This window comes from Gigantopelta aegis, chromosome 6 (genome assembly GCF_016097555.1).
Source record: "Gigantopelta aegis isolate Gae_Host chromosome 6, Gae_host_genome, whole genome shotgun sequence".
NCBI lineage: Eukaryota > Metazoa > Mollusca > Gastropoda > Neomphalida > Peltospiridae > Gigantopelta > Gigantopelta aegis.
In genome coordinates this window covers 40897015-40920347 of record NC_054704.1, presented here as the reverse complement: position 1 = coordinate 40920347, position 23333 = coordinate 40897015, and the positions used below count along the sequence as shown (strand labels likewise).

The 23333-nt window shown below is 34.4% G+C and overlaps 1 protein-coding gene and 1 long non-coding RNA gene across 2 annotated transcripts; one reads left to right on the top strand and one right to left on the bottom strand.

Moving 5' to 3' along the window:
* Positions 1-725: 725 nt before the first annotated feature.
* On the top strand, positions 726-21739 carry LOC121375604 (lymphocyte expansion molecule-like). The gene is made up of 10 exons (XM_041503146.1): positions 726-1185; positions 6357-6444; positions 7300-7470; positions 10137-10259; positions 10833-10970; positions 11773-11916; positions 15229-15396; positions 16136-16267; positions 16886-17010; positions 19193-21739. Exons 1-10 carry the CDS (start codon positions 1136-1138, stop codon positions 19326-19328), a joined length of 1275 nt encoding a protein of 424 aa, XP_041359080.1. The 5' UTR covers positions 726-1135; the 3' UTR covers positions 19329-21739.
* On the bottom strand, positions 11264-13972 carry LOC121375605. The gene is made up of 2 exons (XR_005958327.1): positions 13869-13972; positions 11264-11914 (listed from the first exon to the last, which is right to left on the bottom strand). It is a non-coding gene; the product is annotated as an uncharacterized LOC121375605 (long non-coding RNA).
* Positions 21740-23333: the final 1594 nt, after the last annotated feature.

Genomic DNA, 23333 nt, shown 5'->3' with positions numbered 1-23333 from the left:
CTGAAATTCAGTCTATAAAATTGAAAGCCAGATGGGTTCAAGCTTCACATGTGAAGATTATCAAGGCAAGGAACTGGAGAGGTTGGCCTATTGGTCTCCTTGGCTAGACATCTTATCAAGTCTTCACCTTTGACATGGAACACCTGCGTTCATTGGGTATCCGAGAAACAAGTACTCCCTTAGTACTTTCTGTCAATGACTTAGCTGAGTATTTTCTAGTCTTGGTGCAAGAAAGTAAGTATGTTGGGCACTGAGAATCAGTTTGGATATTTTTATCACCCTTTAGCCCACCCCTTCTATCCATGTTAGTTGAGTTTTGAAGTATGGAAATGTTAGCAAATTAATCTTTCAAGAAGATGCCTCTAAATGTGACACCAGAGCAAGGTAAACATTGACAACACCTTGTTGAAACATTTCTAATTTTCAGAGACAAACAATAGTTCAGCAATTATGTTCACTAATTTAAAGAAAGTGAGATTATTGTTATAGGAGTGATGTTTTTATAAACTAGAAGTTACATAATTATTTTGTTTTTCATTTTTTATTTTTATTATCTAGTACACAACATGAATCCTGTGCCAGTCATTCTTTTTAAAATTAAATAATATATCATAGCTGGTAATATACACACTTATTTTAAGATTCATTGTTTGGTAACGAGTAAAATTGCACCCAATATATATATATAAAAAAAAAAAGGGAACATTATTATTAAAAACAAAATTGCATCCCTTTTAAGGCCCCATTGAGTTTGAGTTATCTTTCCTTATATTTATAACCTGCGAATCATTAGCAGGGCGTTGTTATAATATAAAATAAAGACAAGCTATATATTTGATACTTCGTGTTAATATCAAAAGTATTAGTAATTAAATAACACCAGGTTTTAACACCAATAATATATTATTTTACCAACGTTTGATTTATTGTAGTGTTGTCGGTTCGAGATTACGCATCACGTTGCCATGTGACCGATCATTAGCAGACAACTTCTGCCCTGTAGTGATTATGCAAAAATAAGCTTGTGAATATTTCTGCTGCAATATATTAAAGAAGTGAACACACATATCCTTGAGGAAAATCATTGTAGTTTATGTCCTTAGCATTTCGCTAACAATAGTTTTATGAGGTGACAATGGCCGAGAAGAAATACCGCGGTGCACCTTTTGGCGTACAAACTGCCAGGTGAGTAAACTTAAGTTATAGCAAGGTTTGTTTACAGAGCCATCCAGATGGGAAGAATATTCGTAATAATTATGTCACGATCTTTAAAAAGTCTGCATTTAAGCAATGTTAATTGAGAGTGGTGGAGACCCACATGATAATTCCTTTGCCACTACATGATCATCGGAACATGTTTTTATGAAAGTTAAAGGTGTTGCCTCAAATTACTTAGTAACAAAGAAGCGTTTATTCATAGAAATGGAGAATCATTAGGTTTTTTTTTCTTTTTAACGACATCACTAGAGCACATTGATTAATTAATCATTGCTATTGGATGTCAAACATTTGGTAATTCTGACTGGTAATAATTAAGGGTGACTATAGTGGTTAGTTCTACTATTGCAATAGTATTATGGTGCTGTAGTTAAAATACTATTGTTAGTATTGCAATTGTGATAGTACTTTTGCAATAGTATTGTTAATTCTTAAATCACTTGATAAAAGTAATATGAATAGCTATTTTGCAAAACTGCCTCGGTCTTCCAATATATATGTATTGTACGTATGTGTGTATGTATGTGTGCGTGCATATGTTTGTGTTTGTATGTATGTCTGTGTTTGGATTTAGTTATTTGTAATAGTGTCACTAGGTAGTGAAATCATGCATTGGTCGTAAACCATATTTCACTATGCATACTATCAAAACTATCAATTGTAATAGTTATAGATAGTTGAATTACCTATCAATGCATTGCTATCGAGGCACTATCACAACATATCAATAGTTCGATGTATTGTTACACCGCTAGTAATCACTAGAGGAAACTGGCTACATTTTTTCATTAGCAGCAAGGGATCTTTTATATGGCCATCCAACAGACAGACAAAATAACACATACCACAGCCTTTGATATACTAGTTGTGGTGCACTGGCTGGAACGAGAAATAGCCCAATGGGCCCACTGACGAGGATCGATCCCAGACCAACCGTGCATCAAGCAAGTGCTTTACCACTGGGCTACGTCCCTCCCCCCAAAATAGAGAATAAGGGAGAAATACTCTCCATTTTACATTTATTTATGAAATATAAAATTAATCACCAGTGTAATATTTATGTAATATATAAATTCAGAATATAACATTTTTAATGTGCTGGATCTTTCACCAATAATGTTTGACTGAATATAGAAAGTACAAAGAAAAACATGTTTGTGTTGAGTGCAATGAGATTTCATTCTAGTAACATCATCAACTCCAAAACAAATTTAGCCTGTAATGCTCTGTTACGCTAGACCATACCCCCCCCCCCCCCCCCAATATTACATAATGCTTGGAGACTGCCCCCATTCCATTCACAAACAAGTGATGTGATAATAAGGGAGAATAATGGAGCCAAATTAGGCTTAATGCAAATTAGGCCTACACTCAAGGCAACCGGTCATATTGATCTGTTACCTTTAATTAATAATTTATTTTAAAAACAAAAATGGATTCATTATTATTATTTTTTTGTGAAGAAAACTAAATTGGTTGTTTCAAACAAAGGCTAAATATATAGTCTGTTTGCGTCAAAAGGCAACAGATAAGATAATACACTTTATTGCATATAAAAATTCCACATTTGGAACTGTTCCAGCAGTTTCTTTTCACCCTTATATTTTGAATGAGCCTAAAGCTGTATCCTAACCGGATGCGAGCGATACGAGCAATTATTCGAGAATCATTGATTTCAATTGCCATATCCTAACCGGACGTGTGCGACGCAACAGATGAATCTGTACAATTTGATGATATTTTGTAAAGAAACTAATTTCCATAAATGTTTTTGGCAAAAAATATGAGAGTTTGTATGGGTTGCCACAAACAAACTATAGTTTAAAAGTTGACATGACAGATTGATTATTGCAGTCAAATTCAGTTTGTATTTCCTGTGCCCCATGACTGGTCCATAAAAAGCTGTGGTACATGCTGTGATGTCTATGAAAAAAATGCATATAAAAGATCCCTTGCTGCTGTGTGGTAGGAGTGGTCTGTTTGGTGGCAGCAGGTTCTTTTCTTGACTAGGCCATATTGACTAGTCATAGTTTAAAATGTGCTGAAGTGTCATTAAACATTCCTTTCCTTTTCGTTTACTTGGTATTCCCTATAGTTACAGAATAGTCAACATATATATAGTACTGTATATTTAAAAATTTGTCACAAATAAATGTGAAACACACCTCATACTCCTTTATGGAGGAGTACTGTAATTTAATTTTTATACTTAAGCCAGAGAACTGTGACTGTTGGATGAAAATGCATCAGTTATAGTTTTTAGCAAATTACAACATTACTTTTCATGACTTTTTATGTAGTGAAAATATTGCAGGTGTATTCTGTAGACCTTTTGACATATGTATATGGGCTCCCATTTTTGTAGGAGGGGCAGGGCAATTTTTGCCCGAATTAAAAAAAAAAAGAAGCCCAAATCTGGATACCAACATTGATTCATATTAGCATTACTGCCAAACAGTCATATAGGGTTGCAAACGAATCGCTACACATTTTTAAATGGACTACAACTAATATTTTGGGTAGAACGATTGAATAACATAGTGAAAATGTTTTAGACCAGCTAATTTTAACCTGTATATCTCTATCAATTTTGCCAGAATTTGAGGATTTGCTCCAGCACTGGGGGGTGACGGATGGGTGAGTGTCTATTACACTTAAGTATTTAGATAAAAAGTAGTGAAAGAAAGCATTGAAGATCACTAACAAGGCAGTGATACCAGATATTTATGAACCTGTGATTGTAATTCATAAACACACGGTTATTCCTGGACAAATTGCACAGCCTGACACATTCTAAGAATGAATGAATGAATGAATGAAAGAATGTTTAACGACACCCCAGCACAAAAATACACAAAAGGTAAGTACAGTGAAACTTCTCAAACCCGGACCCTCTGTAAACCGAAATTCCCTCAAAACCGGATGTTTTGTGCAGCCCCCTTTTAAATATCTGTACAGAACAGAACCTCTCTAAACTGGATACCTCTCCTAACTGGACATTATAATTGGTCTGGTTTAGAGGAGTTCCACTGTATATGAAAATAGTAGGCACATTCTAAGAGGTACAGCTGTTGTAAAAGCATAAAACATAAGCTAATATGCAAGTGTTGATGTACAGGAATTAAAAAACAAACAGATGGTACAAAATGTTAGTATGCTACAGGTTTGGATGGGAAGTATATACATTGACCAAAAAGTTACAGAAAATAGGTTTGTGCCCCCATGGATCGATCTGCCTGTGACTGAGTATAAGTATAAGTACATGTATATACATGTATTTTTATTAGCTTTGAATAAATTGTAAAACAAATCTTTAGTCCTTTATCTAGAAAGGTAGGGAATTATTGTAGCATATAATTATAATTTGACTGGGTAGGTTTCATTTACAGTCCAACTGTTGTTCAATATGTCCAATTTTGAAGTGTATTGTTGAAAGATAAATACATGAACCCTGTGTGGTATGAATATATTCATACTGCAAGATTCTCTTGATCCATATTCTCCAAAGTCAAATAACCATGTCATGCTTTTTTCAATGGGTTATTGAGAGGGCTATTGGAAATGGCGTCACATAAGATTATAGTGTCCTCAATATATATGCCATGTAATATTAATTACAGCTGCTGCTGCTTTTTAGATTGAATGAAACAGGAAAGTTATGTGCATACAACTTCTGTTATTCGTGATATTTATTAACATACAGCACTTGTTATAGAATTGCATTTTCAGAACCACTAAGACTTTATTTTTGTTTGGAAAGCACATAACAGTAAATATGACACACTGATATTCCAGTCAATAAGACAAGTACGGTACTTCAAATTGTCGTGGTCACATAACTTTGCTACCTGGACTGTCCACGCCCTGTGCTTATAAAACTTTAAAGTCTAGACATGAAGCTTTAATAGTCTCATCAATACAAATAACATGTAGTTAAAAGTTTGAAGAGTATGCTATCATCACAACTTTAGCTTTATAAGGATAGTTTAATACATGTAGTTAATAGTTTGTGGTTAGAGAGACAAGGTTGAGTAAAATACAAACCCAGTGGCTATGGCTAGCTGGAAACTGGGAAGGAAAATTATTTATACAATGTTTAGACATATCCATCCTAGACCCGAGTTCTGGTTCACACAGAAAACTGTTCATCCTAACTATTCTAACAAATACATCTTGGAACTGTATATACCTGCTAAAATTGCTAAATGATTATATGTAATATAACACCATGTAAGCCTCTTGCAGTTGGACATATTTAGAATAGAGAAGCCACCTATTGGCTTACTATTAATTCTTGATTGACGGTTTCAAGTGAAAGTCAATGCCCAAAGTGGTTTAAAAGAGTACAACCTTACTTGAGTGTGATATATAATGTCAGGTGAATTGGTTTAGCTACCTCATTGTGTGCTCTATAAAGTAAACACTAGATTAAGGGATAAGATTCGGTGTTGTGAACCGTCTGGCTTACTGTCTAATGCAAATACTTGTGTACTTTATATCTTGTTTTCTTATTTATATTGGTTCAGATTAGGATATAGTTGTTCTAAATACAGTGTAGGGGGCACGATTTAGCTCAGTTGGTTGAGTGCTCGCTTGGGGTGCTCGTGTTGCAGGATCTAACCACCCTCATGGATCTATTCAACTGATTGGTTTTGTTCTCGTTCCAATCAGTGCACCACAACTAGTCAAAAGGCCATGGTACATGTGGTTTCCTGTATGTGGGAAAGTGCACATAAAAGGTCCCTTGCTGCTGATGGGAAAAAATGTAGCAGGTTTCCTCTGATGACTACATGTCAGAATTACCAATAGCCGATAATTAATTAGTCCATGTGCTCTAGTGGAATTGTTAAACAAAACAAACTTCAACTTTAAATACACTGTAATATTAATAATTAAAAACTAAATTATTAGTTATTTTTTAATATTCTAAAGAAAATATTCTTTGAGAGCTATAGTTCCTTTTATATATTAGTAACCTAAGTAGTGTTGCTATTTTTCTTTTGTTCCTATCAACATCGATCTATTTTTTTGGTAAGTATATTTTCACAATTTGTGCATTTGACAACAGTTTTGTAGCTTTCAAAATAACTGACAAGACAAGATATAATTTCTAATACATTTAAAAAATGTTTCAATAGATTTGATGTATCAGGGGTGCATCCGAAGTTCAAACCACCAGGAGGTTTCACAGAACTTCCTTATGACAAGAACTACACTAATGAATTGGTAAGATAAATTATATGTCATATATTTATATTTTTGTATACCAAATCCAACAGAGCTCAAAATTAAGGCATTTATCCCTGAAGCTATAAACAACTTGTGAGCATATGGAATTTGTGGCTTCTCTGAAGCTGTTTAAAACTCAACTCGAACTGCAAATATATCGCTAGATTAATTAAAATAAAATGTTAGGGATTTTGATGTAATGGGAACATTTTCACTTCAGAATTGGGTTTGGGGAATAGTGACAACTATCACTGTAACAAGATGGGAAATAAAACCCTGACAGTATGAAATGTCATGAGTGAAAGAATGTGTAGTGGTGGAAGAACTTGTTCTTACAAATATTTATATGAAAGGGAAAATATGAATCATTAGAATCAAGCAGATATTTGATTACACGAACCCTATAAGTTAACCATGTACAAGCAAGTCAAGAATAGAAAATGTGCATAATCATTTTATGGGTTATTAAAAAAACAAATCTGGTAACCCATTTCACCTTTTTGCATAACCTGTCATGACCATATAAATGATGTCCTAAATTTAATGCACGAAAGAAGAAATGAGTTTCTTAAAATTAAACATGCATAGATAAAATAGTCATTCTCAGAGGCCTTCATAAATAGTACGGTAAGCTGTTGTTAAAAGATGATTCAGTCCAAATTTACGAAGCCTGCTTTTCTTAAATGCAGGTGTTTTAAGCTTTGTAAATGTATGTAGTTACACAACAAGTAAATAAAAAACAGGCTTTGTAAATTCATCCCGATAGGATTTAAAAAAAAAAGTGTTGTTCATTTTTTGTATTTGCATGTGTTTTTCACCATTTTACCACTAATCACGGTGTTTGTATACCAGACTCGTTGCTTGGGTCCAGGCTGCTATTCTTTTGACAATGGGTCATTCAGCAAGAAGCGAGTGGAGGAGATGGCGTCGGGTCCCGGCTGGCAGCAAGCGTACGAGGTGGAACGGATGGCCGCGCTGCCTCACCTGCTGTACAAAGAGCAGTGGGAACAGAAGCGCATGCTGGCGAGTCTTGTTTTTCTTCTTCAGGCTTACTCATTCTGGCACAGCCCAACAGTTTACCTGTAACAATTACTACAAAGTGATACGTTGTTGCCACAGAATTGCTTATTGTTTTTAATATGCTTGTAATATCAGGCCTGATGTATATAAAACCTTTAGAACCCAGACTCGAGACTCTAATAAGAGTCTGAGATGCTAATGCCATGACAACGTGATACAAATTGTATGCATGTGATGCAGACCTGTCAACCCTCCCGGATTCCGCGGGAGTCTCCCGGTATTTGATCAAATCTCCTTTCTCCTGTGCGGGAGACAGTTTCTCCTTTTAAATGACATTTTTGTAAGTATAAAAAAAAATCGATCCTCTTTTGTCAAAATAACAGAAGGGAAGTAACTCTGCCTTTTTTTCTCATTCGGCAAATGTCGACTACTTTCGGCTTCTGAGAATGTAACAGGCCGAATTGTCCCGACTGTTTAACCTTTGCCGAAGTGAAAATTGTGGGATAGCCTATTTATATTGTTAAAAAAGCACATGGAGTTTATAAAATGACATGTAATTATAATGTTTGTTGTCATCGTAATGGCTACAATGCGTGTTGCCGCTAATTCAACAGGCTGTGTATTGACATTCAGTGTTGCCATATAAAAAAAAAAAACTATCCAATTTAGTTCTAATAACACCTCTGAATTGTAAAATGTCTTCCCACTGGATTACATAATGCAACTATGACGAATCTGAACTGCCAGACTCCGAGTTGACAGCGATACACACGATGCATGTTAAAATCACATGTCACAGCAAGACAACGAAAAGACCAATTAGCTGTATAAACATACTTGTGTCAGTTAATTTTGTATGTTTGTGCAGTAAAATGTTGGTTATAAGGGTACACTTCAAGAAATTATTTTTGTACAATTAAAAAATGTTGTGTTTGACATTGACATAAAGTTACTCACGGAAATGGGTATAATTCCGGTATATTTTACACGATGTCCGTAATGAGGTTTTACTTATGATTAATGAAAATACAATGTTTATTGCATCATTATAATGATTTTAAATAAGTACCACGCCACCGTTCCTCATTATAGTAAAAACTGAATATTAATTTATAAGATTTATATAAATTTGTCTTTGGTACTTAGGTACACTAACCACAAATGATAATGTAACGCAACCTGTAAGGCTGTAAGTGTAATACCGTAAATGTACTAATTAAATTTTGTATTTCTTGTTCATGTTCTTAACATTTTTGGATAATTTTTTTTTTTTTTTTTTAAATATGTATTAAATCATAATAATATTTAAACTTTAAAAAAAAAAAAAAAAAAAAAAAAAAAAAATAATATTTTTTTATTTTTTTTAATGCCAAGATCTAAGGTTAAGAAGTATATATGACATTATAAAGTATTCATATAACTTATTGTAATAATGTTTTTTTTTAAATCTTGCGATTTTGGGTTAAATTGTGTGAATTTAAAAATCTCCTGCTTTTTGACAAAATCTCCTGCTTTTTCAACACACACCTCCTGCTTTCTCTTGTCTAAAGGTTGACAGGTCTGTGTGATGTCATTAGAGATTGAGTCTGGACTCAGTTTTATAAGCATAGGCCCTGGATTTGCTATATATGTCATGCTGCTGTGCTCTCTTCAGCAATATGGTTACCTTCTGCCATATCAGATTTTAAGAAATGTTATTAATATTTATCTTAAATGTTTATTGCTGCATATTAATTTGACTAAATGTTTTAATTGTAATTTTATTGATTAAAATAAATTTAGAATTTCATGGTATAATATGTGGCCAGCATTGTTATTCACATGTGATTTTATAAATAAGTTATGTGGCGTCCATACTTTAAATTTGTCTTGTAGCTAGTCAGGTTTGATATTTTTTTTTTTTACTATAGACCATAGTGCAATGATATGGAAAAAAAACAATAAAAAAATCCAGTGGTGTTTTTTGTGTTTTCTTTTGTAAAGAAAAATAAATTAAGTGATGCATCAGATATTTGCGTCTCGAGCAGCTAACTCTTGGTGTGTGTTTTAGTCCCCTACCAGTTCAACCGGAGGGGATTATAGATTTCATCTCCACACTTCTGTCTGTCTGTCTGTTCCTTAGTCTGTCCACCATATAGTTTTTTTGAGATATTGAGCTGAAATTTGTATATAGTTTTATCATGTACTGTTACAGATCAAGTTTTACTTTTATGGCGATTTACCCTCTTTTTTTTTTTTACAATAATTTTTTTTAAAGCAAAATGTTCCTATTTTAATTTATAATTTGAATTTTAAAAATATTTCACTTTAGTGAAAGCATGAGCTATTTTTGATTAATATTTACAAAACACTTCGGTTTTAGTGCTGATTATATATTTAGAAATTTTGTCATTCATGCTATTTTCTGTTTCAGAATGCATATAAACACTAAATCCTCAGCTGTTACATAGGAAACAAATGTATACCAGATGAACCATAGACTACCTTTAAGAATGCCAAATTATTTCCCATTCCAACTACTATATTAGCATACAAAAAGGCTGGTAGATGCACATTTGAAAGAGTAGAGACAGTGGGGTTTTCTGTCATTCTATAGCCCGTATAACAGCTGCGTGTTGAAGTGTTATTAAACAAGTAAAACATTAAACATTGGAATATTTACATTGCAGCGCAGGAAGCTTGGACCAGGATCATATGAGATAAAAGACTTCATGGAATCTGCTGATGAAAAACCTCGGAGTCAGCGCGGAATCTGTGATGCCAGAGCTGAGAGATTTAGCAATGATATCGTGGTAATTATAGATTCATTGACATATATAATTAAATGTATGTTATATTCATCACAGTCCAATCATAGCAACACAAGCATTTTCATTTTTTTTATAAACATAAAAATAATGTTGGCTAATGTCACATAAGATGACATCACTTTATCCAGGTTCTTTTTATTGTTGAGCATTATTGTTCTAGAAACAAATAGGTATTAAAAATAAAATATGATCTAATTGGTGTTTTTGTTAAATATTATCTGTTATTTCTTTTAGGTTCATCTGAGCATGAAAAAAAAAGCACTGCAAACTTGTTTGAACAAAAGAAAAAAAAGATTGGCATACTTTTGTGTGAACGGCTTTGTTTGTGCATTCTTTGTTTTGGTTCATACCCCAATGATTATTTCTTATTTCTGTCTACTCCTATATGGCTTATGTTAAAGGCTTCAGTACGTACTATATGAGAAAATGCTCATGACAGCAGCAAGTTTCTTCTGTCCAGGTGTTGGCATTATCATATACTACAGACAATATGACTGCTAATTATATGTCATTCGTTCATTCGTTCATTCGTTCATGTTATTAATGTTATTACAGAGCATAACTCCTGGTCCTGGCACCTATGGTAAAGGTGGTGTGCCTAGCGCAGTTATTGAGGAGAAGCAGAAGAAGTCGATGAGTACAGTGGGAATGTTGGATGCAGTTTCATCTGCAGCCAGATATATTAAGTCACAGGTATTGTGAACAGACTCAATATTTTCATACAACACCCTCAGCCTGGAATTTTCATTATAATAAATAAATATATAAATATATATAATATATATATATATATATATGACCTGCCACACTTTAGTATCCTTTAAATGCACTTGTTAATATAGCAGATTTTAGGGTGGGCCTAAAATTATTGGCAATTAGCTGAATTTAATCAGAAAATCTGTAGCAAAATGCTATTTAGCCAAACAGCAAAATTTTAAGTGCATCTATAAACAAATTAGAATTTTGACGAATTTATAAAAAATATATATTTGCTAAATTAACTTTAATTTGCATTTGGCAATTTGGCAAACAACAGCTTAGAAGATAGGCTATATAAAAATGTATATAACTTGTTTTGAGCAACAGAAAGGCAAGATGCTTTCTCTACTCTTCCATAGGTGCTTTCCAAAGGTTCTTTATTCTCTGTTGGTAATAATACTGGCCAATCCCAAGGCACCAACAACCACTGGTTGTATGAGAGTATGTTAGCAATAAGTCATTGCTCAAAGTTTATAAGGCAGAATACAGTGAAATAAAACTCGTCAGAATCTGATGTCAAGTGCTCTGACGATATGCAGTGTGTTCAGTTATCTGATGCTGGATTACGTTTATAGAACAGTTAACAGAAAACTGCATGTAGTAATAAACAAAGAACAATAAAATGGAAATACTAGAATATGTCAACACCAAACACAGAAATTAGTTTTCATCATTTTACATGGTTTGTTTTCTAGTTAATGAAAATATATCTTGCATTCTTCATGTTCTCTTTTAGGGTTCTGGATTGGGACCGGGAACGTATCACTTCAACAGTTTCACAGATGACATGGCATCGAAGGTAGTCAGTTTGCGAGGACCATACGATCTCTTTTCCGGCAATCGAAACAAGCCAATCACTGTTGGATATTTTGCAGCACCTGTAAGTTTGAATATTTTTAATGCATTACACTCATGCCACCTTAGTCTGCGCAGTACAAAAGTCTGTGCACGTTAATTACGTTACATTACGTCTAGAAACAAGTGTTGGGGTATGTTTGTAAACAAACAACGTTAATTTAATTCACAAAACCTTGATTGTGAATATATACTGAACAAAATAAGAAACTTCCGCTAACTTTGCTTGAACATAGCTTGATGAAAACAAACCGGGGGAATAATTGTTATATATGCGTTTAAAGAGTGTTCCATGATGCATCGTTTGGTGCAAAAATCATGGCCATAGGTTAACAGAAACTGGGAGAAATTTTGACCAAGTGGTAGGGGTTAAAAAAAACCACCCACTTAATAACGGGTATTACCACCTCTTGAATTGACCACTGCAGTGCATCGCAGGCGCATAGAATTGACTAAAGTGTTGATTTCTGCCTGTGGAATATTGTTCCATTCCTGAATGAGCGCTTGACAAAGTTCGTTGACGTTAGCGGGTGGGTTGGGACGACGCCTCAATCGTCTGTCCAGACTGTCCCAGACATGCTCGATGGGGTTGAGATCAGGACTTTTAGCTTGAATTGTTATTTGTCCTAAGAAAATTTACAGTGTCTCTAGCTGTATGAGAGGTGGCATTATCATGCTGAAAAATCGAGATGTTGGCGTTGTTATGGAACAGAGGAATGACGTGATGAGCGAGAATGTCATCGCGGTAACGTTGAGAATTTAAATTGCCATCATTGACGACTAATGGTGAACGATAACCATGGGCAATGGCTGCCCAGACCATGACACAACCCCCACCCCCGAAACGATCTCGTTCAAGAACACAACAGTCAGCATAGCGTTCATTTTTCCTACGGTAGACGCGCACCCTGCCATCACCACGTCGTAAAGAAAATCTGGATTCATCCGAAATAAGAACGGTACTCCAGCGTCGCCGTGCCCAATTAAGACGATTTAGACGATGATGTTGCGTTAAAACGCATCCGACGTAAGGACGTCGTGCATGTAAACCGTTCTCTCGCAGACGATTACAAACAGTTTGCCCACTGATTCGGTTATTATGAAGCCCAGGGGCCTTATTCACAAAGTTTTCTTAGGCTCTGCTAGACAACAAAGCATCCTATTTGCAAGTTGTTTAGCATTGCACTGCAAGATTGCAAAGATGCGAGAGTTTAGTGAATTAGGCCCCAGGTGTGTTAGCAGCAGTAGCAGTGGCAGTTTGGAATCGATTGCGCAAATGCGTGTTCATGATATAGTGGTCTTGACCATGCGTTGCAACATGCGGACGTCCACGATGTGGCAAGTCGTTGGTGCTTCCTGTCGTTCGAAATCTTACGCGAAGATTTCGTATCGCTCGACTAGAACTCCCAACATGCCTTGCAACGTCTTCTGTCGACATATCAGCATCAAGCATGCCAATTGCCTGTTCGCGTAAATTATTGGGTATTCTTGGTATACTAAAAATGCTACAATGTAAAAAACTTAAATTTTTTACAAATTTTGAAGCGTTTTCGTTCACTTGACAACAATGTCACTAAGACAAGTAAAACAAATTGACCGAATACTACACGGGACATGTCGAACCATGCATGCACGTGCAGATTGAATTTCACGTTGTCGACGATTAACAGTGCAAAAATAATCGATAAAATTCATGAATCCTGATAATACAGCTCACGGCTAATACTACCTATATAATTTCATTACACAATGAATTCTTTAACACAACAAATACTATATGTACAAATCGGAAGTTTCTGTTTTTTTGTTCAGTATATGTATAAAACTGGTCGATAACAATTTTTATTTTAAAAACCCTATGAATTAATGCACTAGAAGTTTTTGTATCACCTGTCAGCACGTTGTGTCTGTCAACGTTGTAATGATCAACCTTGTATATCAACTTACACAAGTTTACATAGAAGCTTCAATACATACCGTATTGTAATTTACGAATCCATAAATCTGTTAATGTAAACATCCAAGCATATTTTGAATTTCCCTGCAAGTGACACAATGCAAAATGGCTGCATACAGACTTTGAAGATTGCACTTATCGCATGGCCTATTTTAGCTATAGTCTGTTTCAGAATTGTCATTGATTGTCCTATATGTCTAACGAACACTATTTGTTCTCATTTAGATAGTTAATAACAGACAACTTTTGTTGAATAATGATCAAAATTTTTGACATTGACATTGGCTTTTTTAGATTGTCATTTTGTGTTGTTCAAACTAAGGAGCATGGAACACCATTTATATTTATCTCATTTGCACAATCTAAATGTTTCTGAAACAGACTACAACAGGAAGTGTTTGTTGTTCAGAACCATTATTTGTTGATGTTTTATGTAAACATTAGCGACAGAAGTGGTTGTTTTAATGTTTGCTGTGCAGACTATGTGCCGTCGTGCAGGCCAGTAAATGCAGGGGGGGGGGGGGGGGGGGGGGGGGGGGGGGGGGGGGGGGGGGGGGAAAATGTGCTCATTACTTGAGTTTAAAAAACATTAAAATTAAAATAACTTTAGTTGTAACACGTTTATTTTTCCATTGTACTGTGGCAGTGAAACAAATATTTTTAAAGAAATATTTTAACTTTAAAATATAACACAAATGCTTAGGTGCGCAGACTTGGGTGCCACCAATGTACATCATTACATTAATGCCATGCTCTTCTGTCATAACAAAGTTGGCCAACTTGACGGTTGCGTTGTGATTTCCCTGACTTAGATGTGTGTGCTCCAATTAGCAATGTACTGTCCTGTCTGTGGGATGGTGTATATAAAAGATCCATTGCTGCTAATCGAAAAGAGTAGCCCATGAAGTGGTGACTGCGAGTTTCCTCCTTCAATATCTGTGTGGTCCTTAACCATATGTCCGACACCATATAACCGAAATTAAAATGTGTTGAGTGTGTCGTTAAATAAACATTTCCTTCTTCCAATTAGCAACTAATTGATCATAGGAGTTGTATACGACAAGAATCAAGTTGTAAGAGCACTCATTCTAGCATCTGGACAGCCATACAACTTGAGAGATCAGTGAGTTAGCCAACTTCACTGTGTCAGTTGGTAGTCTGAACCTAGCATGAAGGTTATGGGTAATTAAAGTTAATCAATGGTTCAAATTAATCATTAATCAAAAATATTTTTTGAAAATAATCAGAGGTTCCAACATTTCTTGTCATTTACTTCTTTTTACAAGTCTGATCTCACTAAATTAGATTGCCAGCCTAGTTTTGACTGTATTGGAGAGAACAAGAATATTGTTTTATTAAAAAAAAATATTTCACTTGCAGAAAATGGTGACAGTTGGTCCTGGCAAGTACGAACTGAAGTCATTTGTAGATGATTGGCAGACACTTCACAAAAAGAAACACGGCAAGTTCGGGAATGTTGAACAGTACCCCGATTTCCCCCACGAACGCATTTTCTACAGTACACTGTCACAATATCAAACAAGAGGGGTAAGTAATCCACCCATGCATTACACAAATATTTATATCTTTTATACTGATGCAGCTAAATTGAAAAATAGAAAAATGGAGATTGCAATTTGATCATAGTATTACAGGATCTATATATTTTTTTATCCAAACACTTAAGGCAAAAGAATGTTATTTTTAAAAATATTAATTATTGTATTGGAATAAAATTTTGAGAGAATCAAGGGTGAGTATGTTCTATCCTGTCTGGAAAAATGTACATAAAACACTACTTGCTGCTAAAGTGGTGTTCTCATTATGTGACTAATGATTTCATGATGTCAAACAAAGCTCGTCAGTTTAAATATATTTTGCAGGAAATGTAAGTGCATACAGACTCCCACTGAAACAAAGAAAACACGAATGTAGACAATTTACTGATGGCATTATGTCACAAAACAATTATTGACCACATCTGGACAATAATAGGGTTTATGGACCCATAAAATTGGGACATTTTGGACATGTTTAGAAGCAAATGAAAAAACCCAGAAGTGATAAAACTAAACAGATGTACTTTAATGTGATTTTATTGGCTGAGAGTTTACGATTCTAATCAGTATGATTCCAACACAAGTTATTGTATGAGACTAAAGTCGTTCTGATTTAGGTGTTCTCACATTACGATTCGATCGCATTTGACAAGTCAGTATGACTAATCGCATAATGAGAACGCCCCTTAACTGATAATGAGATTAGACACACTCTATTTTGTCTGCAGAACACACCTGGACCAGGTAAATACGATGTTCTTGAGCAGCCCTCGAAGCCTACCTCCGTCAAAGGACCAGGGTTCTTATCATCTTCTCAGAGGAACGACCGGATGTCACAAATGTTCTTCACAAGAAACTTTGTAAGTTGACAGGTGCAATAAGCATCACTGAAAATGTAGTATTGTTCCTTATTATTCACATAGATCTACACATACCTCTATAATGTCATGTCACTAGAGGACACTTCCTGTGAACTGGTGACATTGGGATTCACAGATTACCAAATATAGATGGCATTGTAACTAACTGCTAAGTACGTGGTGTAACTTCCAGTTTATAGGTGCATGCCTGGTGCTAGACTCGAGACTCTAGACTCTAGACAGTAATGTCATGACAGTGCCATACTAATGGTATGAGTGTGACGTCATTAGAGATTGAGTCTGGACTCTAAAAGTTTTATAAGCACGGGTCCTCTGATAATTTTAAATTTGCATAAACCATTTCTGAGATATCTCTTTTTTTGTGTGTGTAATGTGTGATGACCAAGTAATTTGTCTTTCAAGCTCGAGCTAAATTTGTTATGGCTGGTTCCATTAACCTAGTGTGATTGCATTAAAGTAGTATTGTCATAATGGTAGTTTGATCATTATAAGTACAAGTGTTGTAAATATTTGTACTAAGAATGTGTGTATACGTGCGTGTATGTGTCTACAAGTATATTAAGTGTAGACTGTAGTTGCTGCAACTTTCTTCTGTAGAACCCTGTTGGTGCCGGTCGCTACGACATACAGAAATGGGATGATGCTCAGCATCACAATGGACATGAGAGTGTTTTTAAATCAAAAACAGGACCACTTAAACCACATATGGCAAAATTCCAAAAGTAAGTACATTTTGATCTCATCTTTCTGCCACCAAATAGTTCATAGGATACTGGTATTACATTAGTCTGATCTTTCATGTGTACATGCCATGTATTTGTTCATCCGACTCTGTCCTTCCTTAGGGCCAGGATGTAGCCCAGTGGTAAAGCGCCTGGTTGGTCTGGGATCGATCCCCGTCGGTGGGCCCATTGGGCTATTTTTCGTTCCAGCCAGTGCACCACGACTGGTATATCAAAGGCTGTGGTATGTACTAGTGGGATGGTGCATATAAAACACCCCTTGCTGCTAATCGAAAAGAGTAGCCTATGAAGTGGCGACAGCGGGTTTCCTCTCTCAATATCTGTGTGGTCCTTAACCATGTGTCCGACGCTATATAACCATAAATAAAATGTGTTGAGTGCGTCGTTGAATAAAAACATTTCCTTCCTTCCTGTCCTTCCTTATCTCATCTGTCTCTCTTTACCATGTTTGGAATGTAGGACCTAAACAATGTATTCCCATGTTCGGATGATGAAATGTAGGGCCTAGATAATGTTTTGATGGTGAAATGTAGGACCTAAACAATGTATTCCCATGTTCGGATGATGAAATGTAGGGCCTAGATAATGTTTTGATGGTGGAATGTAGGACCTAAACAATGTATTCCCATGTTCGGATGATGAAATGTAGGGCCTAGATAATGTTTTGATGGTGGAATGTAGGACCTAAACAATGTATTCCCATGTTCGGATGATGAAATGTAGGGCCTAGATAATGTTTTGATGGTGAAATGTGGGACCTAAACAATGTATTCCCATGTTCGGATGATGAAATGTAGGGCCTAGATAATGTTTTGATGGTGGAATGTAGGACCTAAACAATGTATTTCCATGTTCCGATGATGAAATGTAGGGCCTAGATAATGTTTTGATGGTGGAATGTGGGACCTAAACAATGTATTCCCATGTTCCGATGATGAAATGTAGGGCCTAGATAATGTTTTGATGGTGAAATGTGGGACCTAAACAATGTATTCCCATGTTCGGATGATGAAATGTAGGGCCTAGATAATGTTTTGATGGTGAAATGTGGGACCTAAACAATGTATTCCCATGTTCAGATGATGAAATGTAGGGCCTAGATAATGTTTTGATGGTGAAATGTGGGACCTAAACAATGTATTCCCATGTTCGGATGATGAAATGTAGGGCCTAGATAATGTTTTGATGGTGAAATGTGGGACCTAAACAATGTATTCCCATGTTCGGATGATGAAATGTAGGGCCTAGATAATGTTTTGATGGTGAAATGTGGGACCTAAACAATGTATTCCCATGTTCAGATGATGAAATGTAGGGCCTAGATAATGTTTTGATGGTGAAATGTGGGACCTAAACAATGTATTCCCATGTTCAGATGGTTAAATGTAGAGCCTAACTAGAAGGGAAATGGTTTATTTAAAGTCACATTCAACACATTGTATTTACTGTTATATGGCGTCGGACATATGGTTAAGGACCACACATATATTGAGAGGAAACCCACTGTCGCCACTTCATGAGCTACTCTTTTGGATTGGCAGCAAGGGATCTTTTATATGCACCATCCCATACAGGATAGCACATACCATGGCCTTTGATATACTAGTCATGGTGCACTGGCTGGAGCGAGAAATAGAGCCTAAATTATGTATTCTCATGTTTTAATGGTGTAAATAATGTATTCCTATGTTTGGATATGAAATGTAGGGTCTAGATAATATATTCCCATATTTGAATGGTGAAATGTGGGCCAAAATAATGTATTCCCATGTTTGGACAGTGAAATGTAGGGCCAAAATAATGTATTCCCATGTTTGGACAGTAAAATGTAGGGCCAAAATAATGTATTCCCATGTTTGGACAGTAAAATGTAGGGCCAAAATAATGTATTCCCATGTTTGGACAGTGAAATGTAGGGCCAAACTAATGTATTCCCATGTTTGGACAGTGAAATGTAGGGTCTAGATAATGTATTCCCATGTGTTTGGATTGTGAAATATAAGACCTGAATGATGTATTCCCATGTTTGGATGGAGAATCTGGAGTAGTTTGCATCACTCCCCTATTATGCTTTTTTTTTGTTTTGCAGACACCATTATTATTTTGTTCATTAAATTTTGGGGTGAAACTGTCTAATAACATTAAACTGTTTTTTGTTTAGGGAGAGAATCCGTGCGAAAGATGTCCAGATTAAAGACAGACTTTTTATGGTACCTCCGCAAACTGAGGACTACTCGTACATGAATGAAACCCAGTCACGTCTCCTCAAGCCAACCAGATCTACCACTGTTATATAGTATCACCTCAGATACCTGTTGTTAAACAGCTGTACAAAACAGGGACATACGTTTAAAAGAAAACCACATAACGTATGGCATCATCTAAATAGATGGTTGGTTATGTAAAACGTGCAAAAGGTTTTCTTTGTGGTGATATACTTTAAAGACAAGCTCCACAGATGCATGGCATCATCTTAAATAGATGTTGGTTTAAACTAATTTATAAAAGGTTATATAAATTTTTTATGAAAGGTTTTCTTTATAGATATATTTTAAAGAGAGCTACCAAAAGATGCATGGCATCAGCTTAAAATAGGTTTACAAAAAATAATGTAAAATATAACTAAAAGATTTTCTTTACGGATATAGATTTTAAAGTGTTCAAAGAGATCACCAGTTATAATTTTATGATCATATATTTGATATAATAGTTTTAAAGAATGATGCGATTAATTAATTTCTAAGAAAAATATAAATGAGCCTTCACACAAGTTTTGTAGATTTATGTTTGCAAAACACATTTCATTAAATATCTGGTAATTGTTTATTATGAACACCCAGTTTTGTGTAAGATGTAAATTTTAAAGGATCCTATTTTTATGTAAAAATATATTACTTAAAGAATTAAATGTCTTACACAGAACAAGATTTAAGAAGTAAATATTTTTATTACGCCCCATTTCTTTGTATAAGAGACAATCATAAATGTATAGAACACTAGCTAGGTTAGAAAGTTCATTGAGATGGATTAACCAAGGAAACAGGACCTTTAAAGACCTTTAACAGGATCAAAGTAAATAAATTTGCATTAAAATAAAATAATTAGACATTTGCAAGTAAAAACAATTTTGTAGACAAACTACCACATAAAATGCTATTTTAGTATGCAGTGAACAATGGTTTGCTGATCAGTATTTCATTCCATGCAGACAAAAAACAAATATATGATGAAGTCTTTCTTGATTTGGTCAGTATTAAGTATTAAATCCTCGTTTTGTTGTTTGTTTTTATGTACCAAAAATCATTTTATACGGAGTCCGTCTTACAATATCTTCCTGTTTTTGTTGTTTCTGTGTCTTCATATGTAAGTTTAGAACCAAGTTGTTATAATAATTAAGTAACTTATAAACTGTTATTTATTTATGATACGTTGAATGTATATACGAGATATAAGATATCCACCTTATGTATATTTTTCTACTCTGAAGACTTAATTATACATTGGTGATAGTGTTTATTGCTAGCTATAATTAACATCACCGTTAAATTTTAAAAGAACAAAAATCACCTGCTGAAATGTTAATCAGTTACACGTCCATCAGAGATATTCTTGTGATGATGTAACAACTGGTTATCTCTTTTGCTGCTGTTTGCATAAATATCCAGCATTAGCAACCATGTTATTTTTTTAAACATGTTTCTTGTTCAAACGTGATCGTGTGTGTGTGATACATAAATATGTAGACATTTAAAAAAAAAGTTTTGAGTAAGTGTGAAACTAGTTACAATCGTTGAATACTAATGAAGAACAAAAATTCACCCATAGATATTTATTATTGTTATAAAAGTACAAACTGTTGGTTTTTCCTCCATGTATATGTATAACCTAACCCATTTATTTTGTCAGATATATGTTTGAAATAATTGCAAGCAGTTATATAATTTTTCTTTAAAAACATAAATGAATATAAATATCCCATTACAATATGACTGTGATAAACAATTCTTAAAACTGTACCTGTATATATACTTACTAATTTATAGATTTGTTTTACAAGGTATATTAACATATTTATTTTAACCTGAACTGAATATGCTAATGTTATTTCATAATTCGCTTTTATTTATGAATTCCAATAACAAAATGGCAAGAAATAATTTACCAGGCATATAGTTTGTTTACCACAAGTATTACACTGTGCAATATTAGACATTAATTAAACATGTATTCAGTGTTTTGAATCAAAGTTTATAACGTCTGGTGTTGATACATCAGTTATTATACCATCCCCTTGATATATTCCAGTTTTATTTGTGAATTTTTATCTCATAAGGAGATTACAAAAAAAAAGAGAGCAGAAATGAGTAAAATGTGTTTATATTTTTATAACTGTACGTAAAAGCCCAGAATAAAATTGGATATACAAACAGAAATGATATAAAGCCACTTCATCACTTCCTTTTGCAGCATATATTCCCAAATTACAAATGACCTTATATGAAAACTGTAAAACCTATACTGATGTTATTGCTATGAAGTCCATTCACAGACAGGGTTTATTTAGTGTGATTGTTTAACTGTTTGTTTTTGATAGTATTAATAAAAAGAAATCCACCCACACAACACGATTGTAAAACATATATTCAATAGGAAAACAGATACACTGCATGAAAAAAAAAACCCCTACAATCCTTATCCAAATAAATACGTCAATATAATGGTTTTTAATTTTGTAAGAAGACTGTATGATGACAGCTGTAAAAAAGCATTTAAATATGTTGGGAAAGATTACATGTATTTTTAAAAAAACAAAAACAAACAAAAAATCCCAACAAAAAACTAAAATCAAAACTAAAAATCAAATCTGGTGTCAATACATCATGATGTGTACATAGTATTAAAAACACGGGTCATTTACCAGTTTATTGAATTCAAACTTTTCTTAATAGTTTTGTATTTAGGAGATAACCACATGGAGTTTTTAGATTTGCGGGTGTTATTGTCTATTTGATCCCGCAAATGTCATTTTTGATCGAAGGCCTGAGGTCAAAAATGAAACATTTGCGGGCATCAAATAGACAATAACACCCGCAAATCTAAAAACTCCATATGGTTATGTCCATTGTAAACTGAATCGTTTTTCTACAGAACTGTATATTTAGCATTTCTTGAAAAAAATACCTGGCTACATTCCAACTGTAGACCCTTGAATCGTCAACGTCGCCTGTTCCAATTGCTAATGACATCATTAGCTTTCCGGGTGTTATTGTCCATTTGATCCCGGAAAAAGAATGCAATTAACCAATCACAATACAGAAACGTACTCCAGTCAGTTTACAGTATTTTTAAAATCAATATTTACGGTAATTATAAAAAAAAAAAAAGAGGTACCATAAGATAACACATTTAAACAGCAAAATTATTTCTTCGATTTTAATTTGTTAATACAGTAATTTAAAACAACCAAGCTCAATGTTCTTTCAGATAATAAAGTTATCAATTTGTTCCATAAATTTTTGTTTAAGTTAAAATTAATGCTTAACACAATTAACACTTAGATGGTAATTAAAATTTTATTTTAAAGAAGTCACCATCCTATTCTTATATATACATTCACTTCCATATGTTTTGATATATATATATATATATAAGTAAAGTCCAGGAAAACTGAATGAAACTGATGTTGAAATTATTTTTTATGTGCTCGTCTGCAAATGTGTATCAGATTAATTTTTAAAATGTTGTAAACAGTCTTTGCTGCTGTGTTGGATATTTCCACTTTTTTCACTCCGACATGAAGTTTGAGACTATCGTATTTCATGTTGACACCGACATGGACATTAATTAATATGTTCAGTATAGTATTTGCTTTGCACTTGCCAGTTAGAACTCAGTATTAATATAATTCACTTACGCCAGTTATTTCGTTTAACACAATGCCAGTATTTCGGTTAGCACCGATTTGTAAATGCTGCTAGTGTTTATATAAAGAATTTTTATACACCTAACTAGTGGTTTTTTTCTTTTCTTTTTATATTCGTGTAAAGTTAAGTCAAAACCGACTTCAAATGCTATTGTTGAAATGCTCTTGTATACAGTGTAAAAACAATCCATATTACACGGATGTTAGTTTGAAGTCAACTGTAGTTGTTTCATTGCAATTCATATGACCAATTTTGGCAGCCTAGGGGCCCAGTGGTAAAGAGCTTGCTTGATATGCGGTTGGTTTGGGATCGATTCTTGTCGGTGGGCTCATTTTTCGTTCCAGCCAGTACACCACAACTGGTATATCAAAGGCTGTG